This window comes from Chroicocephalus ridibundus, chromosome 7 (genome assembly GCF_963924245.1).
Source record: "Chroicocephalus ridibundus chromosome 7, bChrRid1.1, whole genome shotgun sequence".
Taxonomy (NCBI): Eukaryota; Metazoa; Chordata; class Aves; order Charadriiformes; family Laridae; genus Chroicocephalus; species Chroicocephalus ridibundus.
Window position 1 is genome coordinate 29,551,487 of NC_086290.1, and position 17,439 is coordinate 29,568,925.

Sequence of the window (17,439 nt, forward strand, 5' to 3'; positions counted from 1 at the left end):
GGGTTGATGGATGTTGGTACTTATCCTTTGAAAACAGCATGCAAAGAGGTAGAAAGTCCTTTTAGAAACACGAAGAACAGGCTATCATACAAAAAGTCAATTGATGTTCTTTCACTTAAGACTGCATTAACCATAACTGGTAATTTTGTACGGAAAATATTTTCTAGACTACTACTAAGAAAATACGTTGTTGTCATTGCACAGGCTTTTGAAAGCTTTTTTGGTGCAATTTCTGCAATTGTTAAAGGCAGAAGATTGGTAAGTGTTAGACACTAAAAATAAAGTCATTGCCCAACGATCAAAGAAACTTCATCTATGACATTTACCATGAGTATCCTCTCCTCCACTTGATAAAGTCACAAATGAGCAAACAACTCAGGGAATGTTTCATTAACATTAAAATGACGACACTTTGTTCTGTGATTTCTCTGTGGAATCAAACTACATTAAATACTACATATTCTGTATATAATTAACATTTTGATTTCCCCAAGACAGAAATTAGAACCAGGACAGAATTTCCTTGCTGAATACCACAGGTATACCATATACAAATGTGGCCAAACCTTTACAGCTAATCCTTCTGTCAACTTTTAAATTTGTTTCATTAATAGTTACAGATTTTTTGACACATCAAGCTGTAGAATCTGGGTCCTGGTAAGTAATCTGGGTCCTCTGTGCTTACTTCCAAAGGATTTTATATTTATTTCTGACCTGTTGACTTCCATGGGCAGAGCATGAAATATAGTACCATTGGTTGCTTAGTATGACATCTTCCACTCCATTTCTCTCAACATACATACAGCTTATCACTCATGTTATATTAAGTCAACAGAGGTTACATAAGGACTTACATAAAAATATATCATGGAAGAAGACTTTTTTGAAATGGCAGTCCCTCGTATTCAGTCTAAGAACGCAGTTAGACATCATGCATCTCTCTGTGCCCCATTCCATCCCCTTTTTTCAAGAAATGATTGCCTCTCCACCTCTGACGGCACAAGTGCATGTGCAACAATAAATCTTCAACCTGATACTGCCAAAACAATCTGATTCACCTTCAAGATATTTTACAGTACGGGGATTTCTACTGAACTCTTCACAGAACAAGATAAAGGGTCATGCGTATGTGCAGTTATGCTACCAGATAAATCAGGGTAGTTGGTTCAGCCATTCAACATAACAACCAGCATAAAAACCAATATAATCCTACTTTGATCCAAGCTCTAACTTGTCATTTGGTTTGGAAGTCCTACTTTCGACTTGTAATTAAACTTAAACACTTGAAGTACCAGAATATAAGTTATACTTTTAATATATAATCACACCTTCCAGATGGGATGACAGAGCCAATTTATCTTGAATTCTGTTTTTAAAGTGTATCATGGGTTCTGTGGAACAAAGTACAGATCTCTATTTGTTGGGATAAAATTGTGAAATGTAAAAAATACAAACGTTTGCATTATGAACGATTACAGACTATTGAATAAAATATTAAAATCATTTAAGAGTTACCTTAGTCTGCCTAAAATGTTGCAGAAAAAATACCACCATCTTAATTCAGATGTCTTTTTTACTGAATAATTAACGGCTTCAACAAATCTATTTTCACTAAAAGAATTTTTCATTCAAAAGACAGAGCAAGACATAAATGCTTTAGTACAACAGCTGTAGTAATTACAGTACAATTTTGCTGTAAAATCATTACCATCTCAGTGATTCTGAAGAAAGGATACAGGATGTGTAATGTATATGACAATGTAAAAAATATGAACAGGGCTTTTATTTAAAATTGCAATACTGCAATTAAAATGAAGAAAAAAGAAAAAAATCAGGAGATGCTAGAATACAGCACCCTATGTTATGTGTGAAACTAACTTCAGACATTTGGAACTGTTAAAAATAAATGTTCTGCTGAAGAATTGCCAAATCAAAGTACTTCAAAGTAGGTCTTGGTAATGAGAAGTAGAACATTAGAAAAGCTTAAACACACTTGAGAGCTGTATAAATGTTTAAAAGAGGAAAGATTCAAGTGGACGAACTTTTCCCCTATATTCTTTAAGAATGATCACAAATAGGATGAAATGTAACATGACCATTCTTATTTACATGTGAGCTTGATTTAGGATTTGTCAACATGAGAAACTAAATTTGAATTAAGGTCAGGTAAGAAACTGAAATTCACTACCTGTCCTTGAACAGCTCCATCTTTGAATACTTCAGGATGAGTAGAACTAAACAGAAACAAGTCCCTGAAGCTCATCATGAAGAATATTTCAAAGAATTGCTCAAAGATATTGAACAATATCACATTAAACCCATTATCTGGCATATAGTACATAAGTGCTGTATGCATATTGGTTTTCATTCTGGAAACAGTGGTGACGGGAATTGTAGCAAACCAAATGAAAAATCATTTGTAGTCAATGCCTGGTAAAGAGCTGCCATTTTCCTCAGGCTGCGAAGTGCCTGGCACCTCAATATACAGCGTTCAGGCTTTGTAGGTTTGTGAAGGTAAATTGGATTAGTGGCCATTCCTTAGTTGCTGGTGTTTCCTTTGCTTAATTCATGCTACCCTTAAGGGTCTCCCCTCTTCCTTCCACATTTAATAAAAACAGACTAATAGACTGTGAAAGTACGATGCAGAAAGTAGCAAACTGCAGCCTTGCTCTAATCTAGAAGACGCCATGATGGGACAGGCCACTGTCCACTGTCCCTACCACAGAATTCTCTACTGCACTAAGGACTTTGATGAGTTCGGGTCTTAATTCTTACACATCCAACTAAGTGCTTTAACTCCTCTGTCCCAATAAGAGGTACTAACCACAGCGGCTGCTCACCATGCTATCAAACCAACCTGATTATCAGCCTATTCACTAAAAAGTGACAATATTTTCATACCTTCCAATCTCTTGATGTTCCAGGTTTGAAATGGAGCATCCCTCAGAATGTGTAGTCCAGAATCTATCATCAAAAGTGTTACTTTTGTCTTGTTTTGCTTAAACTAAGAAAATTTAACATAGATTTAATTTACCTCCAAGATATTATTTTAATCTTTTATTCCTCATCATGAACGTAGCTGACTTTAATTTGCCTGTTTATATACACTTCACACATATTATAAACAGACTAGACTGAAAATTCAGAACCTACTGCTCAAATTGATCATGACAATATTCAGAGAATATTCATCATCAGAATAACATGGAAATTATACTCATTCATCAAGAATTTTGCAGCAGATAACATTTCACTTAATAACCTCTGTATCTCCAGGTGAAAGAAACATAACACAAAAGATATCTCTCAGCTTGAATGGACTGTAGAAGAACTTTTCAGCATATGCCATATTTCCTGCAGAAGAGACGCGTTTGCTTCTTTATTTTAGAAAGAATGTTCTTTAATTAATTATGACTCTCTTCTAAGGAGCTACACCATTGTACTACAGGCCCTGCTAACTAGAGCATCAGATCCAGCATCCTTTCCTAAGGCAACATACATGGGCTGTGCCTTATAAAGCACCTCTTGTGCTCTTATGGCAAAAAACCACTAAAAATAATTGTTAAATGATGCACTGCTCCATTACTTTCTAAAAAAAGTCCTACACCGATTTCAAAATTAACCACATAACTATATTCATCCAGCTACATTTGATTACTTGTGAAGTTGTTTAGAAATGTCCTGGTTTTTATCTACACAAATACTGTACCAGAAAGAGTTTTCAGCTGGAAAATTACTGGGCTTGTAGGCAAGCAGTGTTTTTTTATGAAATTTTCAAAATCAGCTTTTAATAACATAAAATTCTGTTCTTAATGCCTGTGCCTTTCTAGGACTCAGAAATTAAAATCTGAATTCTTCAAGGGGATGACAGTATAACACCCCTAAATGTACTCCTCTGGGGACATGAAATCTAACCTGAAAAGTTCAGCTCACTTATGGTCATGACTAACATAATTGCTAAATTGTGCTTCACTTTTCATAGCTCTACTGAATGAATCACTATCCTCCAGTCTCTCTGCAAAGCCTTGACATTCCTTTCAAGTAAGAACCTGGCTACATTTTTATTTCAAAATAGAAAACTAGTAAAGTTCTTCATTCAATGATATAAGATAATGTTTGTTTACACACTTACTAACGATTTAGGAAAAGCTTGCGTGTATAAAAAAATCAAGACAGGCAGTAAACCAGTCTGTTAGAAAGAGTAACTACATACTGTGATTTGCCTGTCATATTCTCAAACAAATACATTGTTTTGTTTTCCATTGCTTTTCAAATTCTCCTAATGCAGCATATTTTTTATTGGAATCCTCAGTTTTGAAATCAAAGTATTCGCTTTAATCTAACGTAGCATTACTCAGAGAAGTAAGCCAGTAGTTTGCCCAAGAAAATCAAGCCAGCTTTAACACAGTAGCGATCAACCCAGGTGCTGATCACGAGGGAGTGCTTACCTGAATAAGAGCAACACTAAAGTACGCAGGAGTATTAATTAATGCAAATGAGCCTTGTTCAGTAGTCTCCTATCAATATATTGCTTTCATCTGCAGATATCTACATACTATCGTGAGTATGCAATACAGGACATTCTTGTATGGATATTGGTAAAAGGAAAACTAAGTGCGATGCTAATTACCAGTTCAGTTCTGTGAACGTGGTTTTGCATGTGTACCTTGCAAATCACCAAAATAAGAGCTCAGGCTTAACTGAGAGTGTTTACAGCCTGTTTGATCAAGGTCATTGGTATGAAAAGTCTCTAAGATTTTATTGCCATTGCAGATTGAGAACAGTCACGTTAGAGTGCAATTTCATCCTGGAAAGGTAATGAGAAAATGACAGCAAATCACATGGGTATCACCTTTTTGGGAGACCACCATCCTGTCCTACGTCAGTAAATGACAGTAACTGCTAAAGAATGTTTACGTGCTTATATTGCTTGAAAACCAGGGTCAGGACCCTGGCTGGCATTCTGCTATGCAATGTTCAATAACACTATATTTGACCATACTAGGAAGTGAGTCTTCTAAGCTATTTTATATCTATCTCAGCTCATTATTTCTATGGGGTTTTGTGTTTTCTTAATGCCGTTTTTTATTATTATTGATGACTAGAAATTCAATAATAAGGAATATTAAAGGCACTACTGGACCCGAAGCAATTTTTAGGTTGATTCAAGGATTCAAGGATGTAACTCTGAAAGATGTGTGAGAGATTTCACTTTTAACATTGACCAGAGATTTCCATTTCATGCAGTGATACACACACAAAGAAAGAGAGACTAGAAACAAACTACATTTCTTACCATAGTGAGGATACACCTCAAAAAAAATTACGGAACACCAAAAGGATTGCAAAACACTCAACTGGAAGGTAAATATATAGCTGGAAACTTTGCTCCTGCTTATCAAAAACTCTGTAGTGCCAATGTTGTTAGAAGCATTCCCATATATAAATAAATTAAATTCACATTGAAGTAGAAAAGATGTACTCACCATGAGGTGGGGGATCCAACCAAGCAATGAAGAGATCTAAATCTTTTAACATTTTTAACATTTAAGGCAAATGCAACAGTTGTTAAAAGATGGATTTGCTTCCTTTTTAGGAAACCTGTGTTGAAACGCCTGATTGATTAACTGAGCGTATGCAAGAAAGTCAGGTTAAAGCCCTCCTCTACCACAGTCAGCCAAGGAATATAAATAAAATGTGAACAAGTCAGAGTAGAGACACTGACATTTAATACAGTAAATAAACTAGCAAAAATGTTTATGTATCTTTATGAAGAAACTTGCTGAAGGCTCAATAACGTGAAATTGAAGTGAGATATGCGGGAACAATTAACAGTTACAAATACGCAGGTATACGTGCACCCAAAATGAAAAGATATGATCCATGGCATAACTGTTTGGAGAATAAAGGACTATAAGTATTTTGTATCATTTTTCTATTAATCTTTGAAATTTGCCCTCTGACAAAGGTGATCCTAACTTTGCATAGATCAGAATACATCTTAAAATACTGCTAATATTCTACTTTTGGATTCATGTTAATGTATTTTACATGAAGAAGAAATGTAAGACCAATGTAATAATTTTCCTCCTGTAGATCCTAGATCAGGTATTAAAGAAAGGCATTTGTATTACAGTGAAGCGGATTTAATGTGCAGTTAATCCAGGGAGTAATTTAAAGTATGCTTTGCCAGAAAATAACTGTTTTCTACTCTTGTTTTCAAAATGTATTAGTACATAAATACTTGTTTAAGCTTTTCATTCACTATGATTATTATTTTGAGGTCATGACAGCTGCATTTAGTTTAAATTTTAATCCAGAATACTTAATCTTGGACTCTTTTCTGGAATACTCTTACTAAGGTTCAAACGGGAGCACCATCAAATGAACAAACACAAAACAGTGGAGTAGGATATTCTTACAATACAAAGAAATAAACTGTTTCAAAATTGACCTCACAAAACGACAACAATAACTCTCAAAGAGGATTAAACAAAAGATCTAATCATTTTGTGCTAATAGACTTGGAGGCGCTTATTCAACCACAGCTATTCTGCTAGATTCTGCGATGTTGAAGAAAGAGATCTTGGCACCTCAACCACAAACATGAATACAGAAATGACATAAAAATTTACTAAACTTTCATGACTTCATTTATAGTACCTAGTTGTCTGACATGGATTTCAATTATTTTTGTAGTAGGAGGAATTAATTAATTCCACTCAGAGGCAGAATAGCTTGACATGCAGATGCATATTTGATCATAGATTGACATGAGCCCCGAAATCTGACAACAAATAATTTAATCATGGGAACAATTCCTTTGTAAGGCAGATTTCTGGGTTTTACCTCTTTGGCTTATCACCTCTGGTTACAACAAGCCTGTCCTAACATTTTAAGGCTGAAAATCCAGGCTGCAATTCTTTCATTAATTGCATTAACCTCACAAGTCTGACTGCAATTGTGCACCTACAGACCCTTTTCTTTCAGAAGTAAAGCTGAGTAAAGTGATCCAGATTTTTTTCAACACCAGTACTCATAGTTCAATTTAGCCCAAAGATACACAAATAGAAGTGCAAAGATTACAGCAATAAAACCTGAATCTTTTCCTCTGCTTTGCCACTCATCTTTCCATTCATTCCAGGTTGCCTCCACCTTTGACCAAACACAGGCATTTTCCTGCTCTCTCCATGTATTCCCACCAGGACTCATGGATGCCTGCTGTCCACTTTCATGTTCTAGTCGAGATCCTTAACTTCTTCAGCGTCCCCTCTCATCTTGGGGCCAGGCATATGAAAGACAAAGTTTGCCCCTATAGACCTTCCCTCACTTAAGTCCCTCAATGTTTTTGCTCTAAACTGAGCCTGGTCCTTTCCAGTTTTGCTTCTTGGGTTTTGGTGTTTTTTTCCTGCCATTCAACTCCCTGCACTCCAATACACATGCCAAAGAGGTGACCTGAAGAGTACTGGCATTAAGAGGGCATTTTCCCTCCCCTTACATTTCATCTACAAAATACACTACACATAACTGTACAGCTCACATAGTGAGGAATTTTGTTAATACACAGATAGAGTTTAAGTTTAGATGTAGGAATTGATCAATTATTTCAAGTGTTTATCTACAATGATTTGAAACTAACACACTTGCAAGAATATAACAGCTGAGTCACTAGGCAAGGCAGCTTCCTATAGATTATTCTTGTGAGTCCTGTTCTAATGACGAAACTGGTACTTATTTTCAATATTTAATTGATGCAAAGCAAGTAAATATGAAACACTGTATGTTCTCTAAGACTAAAGGCAACTGTTTCCTAGATCTTCATCACCCTGCAATAGAATGCTGATGTCAGTAATAGTGTTACTCATCACAGGTCAGAATTTTAGTTGGCATGAGTCTCACAGAACAGAGTGGAGTTATACCAGTTTACATGAGCACATGTGTTCTCCAGTGCATTTCAGTATAATGACATGAAGAAACAAAATCAGTGTTTTCTAGGTGAAACCGATCTGCGCTGATTTTTGTTTTTAGTTCAGCATATATTCAAAGTTTCATTACAAAGCCATTGAACAATTTCAATTATGAAGACAGATAAGAAGAGTTGTTTAGAAATACATTAATAGCTCATGCCTATAATAAAAATATACGGATTAACAGTTCATGAAAGATATTTTACTGCTGTCACCAGTGAAGCACAACTTGTACTTAATTCATTTGCAATGCTCTCCAGCAACGTTTCAGTCCTGAAAATACATAAAATCATAAAATATATCGGTTTGAGATAGTAAATCCTGTAGTGTATCTTCTTTTCACTACAAGCCTGGCTGACAAAGAATTCAAGACCGACTCCTTTGCAAATCCCCAGCAGGAGCAGAGCTAGAGTCCCAAAGAGCCAAAGAAGCAGGCAGCTGAGCCATGAGACTGGTGTCACTAAGGTGGGACTCTGGGACTCGTGAGACAGAACAGCTCTCCCACGCACAGCAGAAGGATTCACGATGTAAGTATTTCTCAAACAACACAAGTACCATGCTGTCTTTTACTATAACCATATCTACATCTACAGATTGGAAATTGGGCTTTAGCACTAAAGTTCATTGAGAATAACCTTTCCTTTCCTCACGGCTGTTCTTGTTACATACCAAGAACTGACTTGACCAGCTGGTTTCTGTTGCAATGCTGGGGGTTTTTTTCAGCAATGTAGCCTCTTCCAGGTTCCAAATTATAAACTGGGTACATGGCAGAATAATTTTAAAATGGCATGAAACATTCTAAGGGGGAAACACATCACCTTTACAAAATAATTATTTGATTTTGCAGTCCTTTTATGCACACTCCATTTAACTCTACCAGATTTCTACCAGCAGAAGGCTTAAAAATTATGTCTTAAACTACTAGTTTTAGGTGTCTTACAAAGCAATACAAATTTTCCTTTCTTTGATGGTGGTGGAATAAATGCATCTTTGCATTTTTCAGAAGCATCCTTTATAACACTGTAAATTTAATACATGTAAGGCCTAGGTTTGTTTTGGAAATTATAATTACTTTTTCTTAAGACTTGCTCCAATGTTTGCTTGTGATGAATAAGGCAGTTTTTGAGTTGCCTTTCTGAATCTTGTCAGCGCTTCTCAATCCCACATTTGTAAAACTGTGGCACTTGTCCAAAACATATTGTCTCATAAATCTTATTTAAACAGAAAAATCTTTAAACAGTATTTTGCGGACCTACATCAGTGAATGAACATGGAAACTTTTCTTTTATAAATAGGATTATAGGAACCCCATAAAAGTCAGTTCAGAGGTTTTTCAGACCTTTTAGAGATTTTGAGTTTTAAAAAGAAACGAAGATAAATATAGCATGATAATCCTATTCACAACGCCTATAGAATCTCTGTTTATTAGACCCGTCATCGCATTTAACTAGCTTCTCATAATTATTAAAAATATAAACATGGTTGTAAGCTGTATTCATGGTAGTGGGTTTTCTCTATTAATAACAAAATGTCCCTGCAGGTCCTCTACTCTTGGATTAGACAGTATAATTATGCTATCTGCTAGACCATTTACCAGCATCCACCTATAGAACTGAACTGGTTTTATTTAGCTGCTAGTTTTAGCTACCATTCTGAAATTCAAAATGAGAGTGTCTAATTTTGTAGTGATCACAGTAAACTGATGTGTTACAGTCGTTCTCCTAAAGTCACGTATTCCACATCCAGATTTGACATAATCTCAATATTTGAAGTTAAATTATTTTTACATTTAATGCTGTAGGCATTCATATCACATAACACAGTAAACAAAAGCAAAGAACTTCCTCAGACCTTCCAATATATCCCAGAAAGAAAACAAAAAAGCTGTTTCCGAGTAATGTGGAGTTTATCAAGTAGGCTATGAGTATGGATTCTTTTCTCTACCAAAATTTCACTGAAAATTATACAGCATCAGAAAAGCTTTTGGGTTTGAATAATTAGCATTTTCTTATGAAAAGCAGCCTGCATTTTGTCAAAAACCTCTTATCAGTACAGCACAGAACAGTGGAGGCATTTTGCAGTCACTTTGCTTTTTTCCTAAATGTTCACAGTGGTACATGACAGAACAGCTTTATGTCTTCGGCAGCTGATTCTCACACGCATCAGCCTCTGGGCCATCTGATAAGGATTGCTCTGCTCCTCTAAATCAGTAAGTACATTAGACCTCTGCTTAGCTGACGTAAGTATGTATCAGCCAATTCCCGAATGTCTGTTTTATCAGGGGAACTCTCAGCAGCCCAACAACAAACAACAGTCTGGTCCTAGTTCCTAGTCGCAATGATTTTATAATCCAGTTCACTCATGGCCACTCAGACAAGGGCACCAGGATGGAGTAAGTACCAGGATGTCCAGCTATGAAAATAAGGATATTAACTCATGATTCTGTCATTTCTTCTTGTGTACACTTAAGGCAATTGACCCATCTTTTCAGAGAGAGCCAGGTAGTAAAGCATCAACAGAGAAGGAGGGAAAAAATCATATATGTAAAAATTCATAAGGAGAATAAATGAACCTATTAAATTTGCATTCATGTTCATTTTAACAAAATTAAATTTTGCCTTATAGTCAATCAATAAATTATTATCAACATTATTTTAAGCCACTGTGGACATGTTTTCAGCTCCAATGAAGGGTGAAAAATAGTACATTTTAAGCTCAGACCACCTAGTAAGAGCTATTTGCACAAAAATATACATATTATAACTATAATATCTAAGGTAGCTCCACTTCCAACAGAACAAGAATAATTATCCACTTATATCAATAGATTCAAAATTTCATCTAGTGATCCAATTGACTCTATGGAGCCAGCTAGACTGGACACATAATTGTCATCTTTCTAGAATAGGAGAGATGTCTTGTGCAGAAGACTTTTGTCTTGTGCAAAAGTACTTGATCTAAAGACCTGCTCATCCCAACAGATTTGGATTTCTGCATTCTATGCTTTTTGCGAGGAATTGCAATAAATATTAATTATGACATTCAGCAGGTTTTGATCCCATACTGCCAATGTATGTTTAGAAGACAAATTTTCTAGACTGCATTATTGGATGGATCAAAAAAAAAAAGATAAATTTTCTGGAGAACTGCAGCATATTATATCTACTACACAGAAATTTCAAAAATTCCTGAAGGCAGAATGCAGATTTTTGTTCCTGTTTTGTTCAATCATTCTTGACAGAATGATAGAAAATTTCAGCTTCAGTTCTTTGTCTCAAGAGAGACACACGTCAACTGAAAATATCTACAAATGTCAGAAAGAAACACTGTATTAAATTGCTTGAAGAATCATAACTGGCATCATGCCAAAAGAAAGATCCCTTGAACTTTAAGCTGCCTATCAATACAGATAGCTGGCCATCAGTATCAGCTGGAGAGGTCACGCAGCCAAAAAAGTCTGGGATCTGTCCAAGCAAAACAACAAATGAATAATTTTCTTTCCATCCCTTGAGATGTTTTTCTACCTATCACTGTAAAAGAAGCACTTCCAAGGAATTGCATACACCTGATGTACTGGAGGAATTGGCTTCCTCCCATGACCCAACAAACAGTGCCAGAAGTCACTTTGCTGCCTGCGTGCTTTCTCAAGCTAGGTCAAAGGATAGGAGCCAACCTACGGAGAGATGCAGTCTGTCTTCAGGTTTGAGGTCTGGCATAAGTTTCAGCTCTGATATCATGTTAAAAATTTCAATTATTAACTAAACATTAATTATCAGACCTGAAAAAGTATTTCAAAAAATGGGTAATCAACCTTAGATATGGAAAAAAAAAAAAAGCAGCATTCATAATAAAACTATAATATACCACAATTGCTACCAATGCCCATCTCAAGCAAGGAAATGTTTAAGTAACAACAGAAAGGTCCCTCTTATAGAGATTTTGCTCTAAATCCTCAGCTTTTAAAGCCATGCAGCCAGTTCACTCTGCAACATTTGCATGTTGAAAGGCATATCACTGGGAATGCCTGTTTTTCTGTCTTGTTCTCTGAAATAGGAGGAAGAGCAGTATAGGCACGTAACTATGGAGAGGATTAAAAGCCAATTAAATGCACACAGAATACACCAAAAGAGACAGATTTTCCATTTCCATCAGCCAAAAAGACATATCAACCTCTTTAAAAAGCCAGTGCATATAAATAATGTAGCTGCTTAGGTCATCTGCAAAGCTTTCTATATAGTAAAGAATTGAATTATGGTTTCCTGTTCCGTTACTTGTTGTCTTTGGTCAGTACCCAGGTGCATGGAAAAGTTTTCAAAGTAATGTTTATCACTAAAAAAAGAAAATTCTTGAGAGCTACAAACTGGCTAGCTTCTTCAGCAGGAAGAAGAGGATTTGCTTAATGTTGCTCTGGCACACAAAACATAAATCTGGTCTCAGAGAGAGATGCTATATAATCAAGTCTTTTGCTTCTTTCACAAATTGTACACTGCCAGAACTGACAGAAGATTTTACAAGCCCTAAAGTGCAAAGCCTTCTGTGTAAATATACATGTTCATTTTTAGTTATTAGCTCTAAAATTTGCGTGGCTTTGCTCCTTTAATATTGTGAACAAGACAAATTTTGAATGGTCTGTCATTTATCAAAGTTCCCGTCAAGAAGAGCTGCTGCATAGCCAGAACTGGAGACGGGAGAGCTCAGTCATGTACATTTTACCCACGACAGTAGCAATTACGTGTATAAGCAGTTCCATTAGCATCAAGAGGGAGACGACGTAATTACAGATTTGTACAACTTGGCCTCAGAACAAAACAAAAACAAAACCAGGAATTTAATTTCTGATCAGTCATCTTATACATTAAATATACATTATGCCCAGAAACAGGAGGCTCAAATCAGTTATCTAATACAGATCTTGCGCCATTGGAGATGCCCTGGAGTATCTCACCTGGTCCCCAGCTGCTGCTCCAGAAGAGCACAGGTGTCCTGCAGGTCCTGTGTCATATCTGCCAGCCCTGGGTGGATGTCTCGGGCACCCTTAGGTGTCTCAAATGGCACTAGAAGCCTGTATTTGAGCGACTGACTCAAGCCTAGGCTGTCATTTCTTTACAGGTTAAGCAGATATACGCTCCTTCAGACAGAAGATACTCAGTTCAGAAATCACTGAAATCTACTTGAAGATAAACGGGAGAAGGGTTACATTTCTTCAGAGACAGAGAGTGTGTGGGATGGTGCTACTGCTGCAGTATGACATAAAAAGACTGGTCTCGTACATGTGTTGTGAGGAGAACAGAAAAAAAGAGAGAGAAAGCGCGTATGTATTGCAGTCTTCTGAGGTGCCGGGAGCACAACCATCCCTTGTTCTGTATGATTTTTCACCTTTTGCCATTGATTATAACCTGGTTTAACAAAGGAGGCCTCCTCATTTACTACTGAGCCCAGGTTTTACCTTGCTTCTCAGTCAAGCGTGACGCCAGATTAACATGCATAGGAAAACAACATACTCCATAATCTTTTTACATCACCAGCACGGTATTAAAGTAGCACAGATTAAATCCGCCTCAATTGCTGGGCAAATAATGCACTGGCCATAACGTAAATGGGAACCAAACCCATCAGATAAAAGATATGCTGATTTTTTTGTTGTTGTTCTCTTTTGAGATCAACTCTGTAGTCCTTTCTTGAACTCTCTGCTCCTAATCCAATTTATTAGTCCCTAGGTCTGACCGCCCGGCTACCCCGGGGAACATGTGAGTGCTCCAGTGTAAGGATCTCCCTCCTCCCCTCTCCTGTCTCCCAGTACTAAATCTTCCCAGTACCCCCCTCCGAGCCGAGGACACAGGCTGTGGTTCCCAAGAGAGAGACCAGCTGAGAATGTTTTTTCCGTCAGCTGCGTGTGACGGTACCTGCCCCTGCGGAACGGGACTGACATCACTGCTCATCATGACCGAAGCTGGAATCTAGACTCTCACCTGCCCTTCTAATGGCATACGCTTATTTGACCTTAAATTCCCTCCAAATCACATCCAGATAATTTTATGTGAGGATGGGAAAGGAACTACAGGACAAACTTGATTAAAAGTGATGATTATCTTAAAGATGATTTTCAGAAATGAGCTAATAATAAAAGGCTACGTAAAATGATAGTATCTTTAAAAATAGCTTATCACTTTAGCCTGTTTTTTTTTTAAAAAACCCACAGTAATTTAAAAATTCAGTTTATCATGTTCAACCACATTTTTAGGCTCTACAATTGTATGTGAGGTCCAAAAGTCTGATTTAATTTACAAAACAAGAATATTTTTAGAGAGTTCAAATTGTATGTGTAAGATGGATACTAAGGTAACACAGTTGGAGAAAAGGAATCAGCAGCTGACAAGAAGCAACTGAATGATCATCTAAATGGATAACTACTAGAACGTCCTGGCTGGATTTCTTGAATCTGTATCTTATGCATTCCCACTGTAACTAGGACTACAGGGAGGTCAAAAAGTTTACCTGACAGGAGGTACCTGTTTTAGCTCCCCTTTGCTCCACTGTTTCATTGATACACAATTATGGACTATAATTTATGCACAATAGTTTATACCACAGGCCAATAAGATTGAATTTATTAAATCAATCAAAGTAACTTTTCCAGGCAGTTTCTGTTTGCAGAATTTACAGACATCTCAACAGTCTCTCGCATTTTGCAATGATCATGGCACAAATATCATCCTTAAAGGGATGATGAATAACACTTATGACATTTCCACTTCATAAGGTTTTGAAAATCATTCAAATGTATGATACACTCATGCAGGTATGAATGGATTCATGGCCACTGTACACAATATCCTGACACGTAAACTTCTAGTAACTTTTTTCTTTTTTTTTAAAGAAAACAACATTGATTAATACAATGCCATTTTATCTATGACAAACCAGAAAATTAATGTGTTCAGACAGTGGAAAACATCTGTGGTATGGATGAAAGTAATTAACATAGTAGTCTTCTATGTTCAAATTAAGACATCATTCTGTTTTTGAGATTCTCACTGAAGAAGACAGCAGTTCTGTTCTTTTACCACTATTCACTCAACATTGTAAAAAGTGGGAGGCAACCATCTTAACGCTGCTGTAGAGAGCTTCCAGCTACTAAAAGTTATTTGACTTTGCTCCTGGCCTATGGCACTACTATAGCTATACAGAAGTTTTCTCCGAAAAAGTCATTATAGAAGTAATACAAATAAACATATCCTTCTATCTTTACACACAATCTATTCAACTAAAATCGGACTGCTTGCTTTATTTTTTAGGAAACCACCAAAACATATAAAGCGCCTATAAGACAGAGCAAAATATTGGCCTGGCAATAATTCAGACACCTGTTTCAGCTGTTTTGAAATCCCAGTGACCCTCTCATACTTCTACCCCTCTTAAAGACGTCAGAAATGCCGCCGGCTCCACGCAGCACGGAGTCTTGGGTAGCTGCATAGTGGAGACCTGAGCACGGCTGTTCCTACACTGAGGCAGAATTAAGTTTAGCCTGCATTTCTGAGAACACTTGAATTGGCTCTGCTGCAAATCTATAATTGTAATATTTACAGTTTTCCAAAGGAAAGAAGTACCATTTGTTAAATCAGAAAGCCCCATTTGTGAACAATGGAAAATACTACTAAACTGTACTTTCCAAACAGTGCAAGATATTTTGCTGCAGAATTGCACAGCATACCATATCACGTCACTGCAGACTAAAATAAAACCTTCCCAGAAACCCAAGTGCCCTATAATACTAATTTTAAGAGGTTCCACAGTTATTCCAAGCAAATCGTTTTATCTAAATTTGGCTATTAATTCCTACAGTCAAACTGATTTTGAAAAAGACAGTATGTTTGGGGTAAATGTAAGAAGCAACATGGAACAATATGTTTTCTCTGTGCACCACATGAACGGCATCTCACTGAATGTCAGCTGAAAAGCGGAGCTAAAGGTTAACGGATGTTCATGTCTTCACTTGTGATTCTGCCTTGGCATCAAACTCTCAATGATGATACAAAGGCTTCTTAATCACTCCGTGACCTCTGAAGATTCTCCACAGCAGTATGTCTCTGAATATGTTTCTAGAGGTTAGGAAGTCATTTGAGAGCCAGAAGACCATACCTTCAATTGTACAAAATACTTCAGAGTTCTCTTTGGTCAAAAAGCCCCAGATAAGATCAAAGGCTCCCACCCTTTTTATGTCAGGACCCATCCATCTGTCTGGCATACTCATTTTATTTAAGTTTTATTTATGTATTTGATTCTACAGGCATTACTGAAATTTAGTCGTAACAACAGGTACCAAAAAATAGAGGCAAAAGACAGAAAAAGAGTGGTACAGCAGCAGAGGAGTACAATAGCAGCAAAACTGTATGAAAGTTCACCGCTCCGTGAACTTTCCTGACTATTTTCAATGGAAAACCTGAAAAGACCACAGTCTCATCCCGAGTAACTGCCGCTGTTTAATTAATAGTTAAGTGCCTGGCCACTTTTTACATACTTTCTGTTGAGAGATGCATTTATTCATATCCTGTGATTGAGGCTGCTGGATTGCCTAGAAAACAGTTCGGTTCAGAGCACGCTGGGACAGGGCAGCTGCAAAGGCTTGAAAGCGCTGAAGTCTCATGAGTCCTGACAGAGGAATTCCCTTCCAGGTCAGGGACACTCATGCCCTGCACATTCCCCAGCCAGAAGAATTTCTTCACAGGAAGGTAAAATACAAAAAATTATGTTGGGAATAAGAGAAAAAAAAAAAAAAAAAAAATCTACTGTTCATATCTTGTAGTAACTAAGAAGGGGAATTAAGTGCAAGGGAAATTTTTTTCCTTCTCATCTTCACATCATGTGATATTTATATAACTCGCTTACTCTACTTTTAAGCTGGGAGATACACTATGTCCAGATGCCAATAGTTTAAATTTTGTCTTAATCTGAACTTTGAAGTATAAAATAAAACCTCGTCCTGTAATTTTCATCCTTTTCAACAAGGACAGGTCATGCCATTAAAACCATAAATCTGACCCAGTGATTTTCAAATAAAAAGATATAAACCTGTTTTGTGCTTGGTTTTAACTTTAGAAAGCATTTATGTGAGTGAAAAACATAATAAACAAAATCATTTGTATTGGTAAAAATATGGTGATTTTAGGATACTAGTGCTTTTAGAAATAGTCTAGAATTTTATGGAGAACGTCAAGTCTGATTTTTGAATTTTCCAAAATCAAAAATAAGTTCTGATTTCAAAGATGGTTTAAAAAAAAAAAGGCACAAGCTCACATAGAAGACATATGTTATGTGAAAGTAACCATTTTGTGGAAATCTTTCATAAAAATAGAAATCTAACCATCATTAAATAGCTTGAAAGAAATACTTTCAGAAGAAATCTGCAATTTGTCACATTTGCTCATTTAGAATTACAAGTAAAGGGCCCTACAGAATCAGCAACGAGCTATAC

At 36.5% G+C, this 17,439-nt stretch overlaps 1 protein-coding gene across 7 annotated transcripts in view; it reads right to left on the reverse strand.

Moving 5' to 3' along the window:
- PDE1A (phosphodiesterase 1A) overlaps positions 1-17,439 on the reverse strand; it is a 189,545-nt gene that overhangs the window by 73,274 nt on the left and 98,832 nt on the right. Inside the window, exon 1 of one of the 7 annotated variants that reach the window (XM_063341666.1) lies at positions 12,913-13,174. The exons of the other annotated variants lie outside the window; for them this stretch is intronic. Coding sequence (XP_063197736.1) covers positions 12,913-12,968 — 56 coding nt within the window. The 5' untranslated portion in view covers positions 12,969-13,174. Of the gene's footprint in view, positions 1-12,912; positions 13,175-17,439 lie in introns of those variants that run through there. 7 annotated transcript variants of the gene reach the window in all.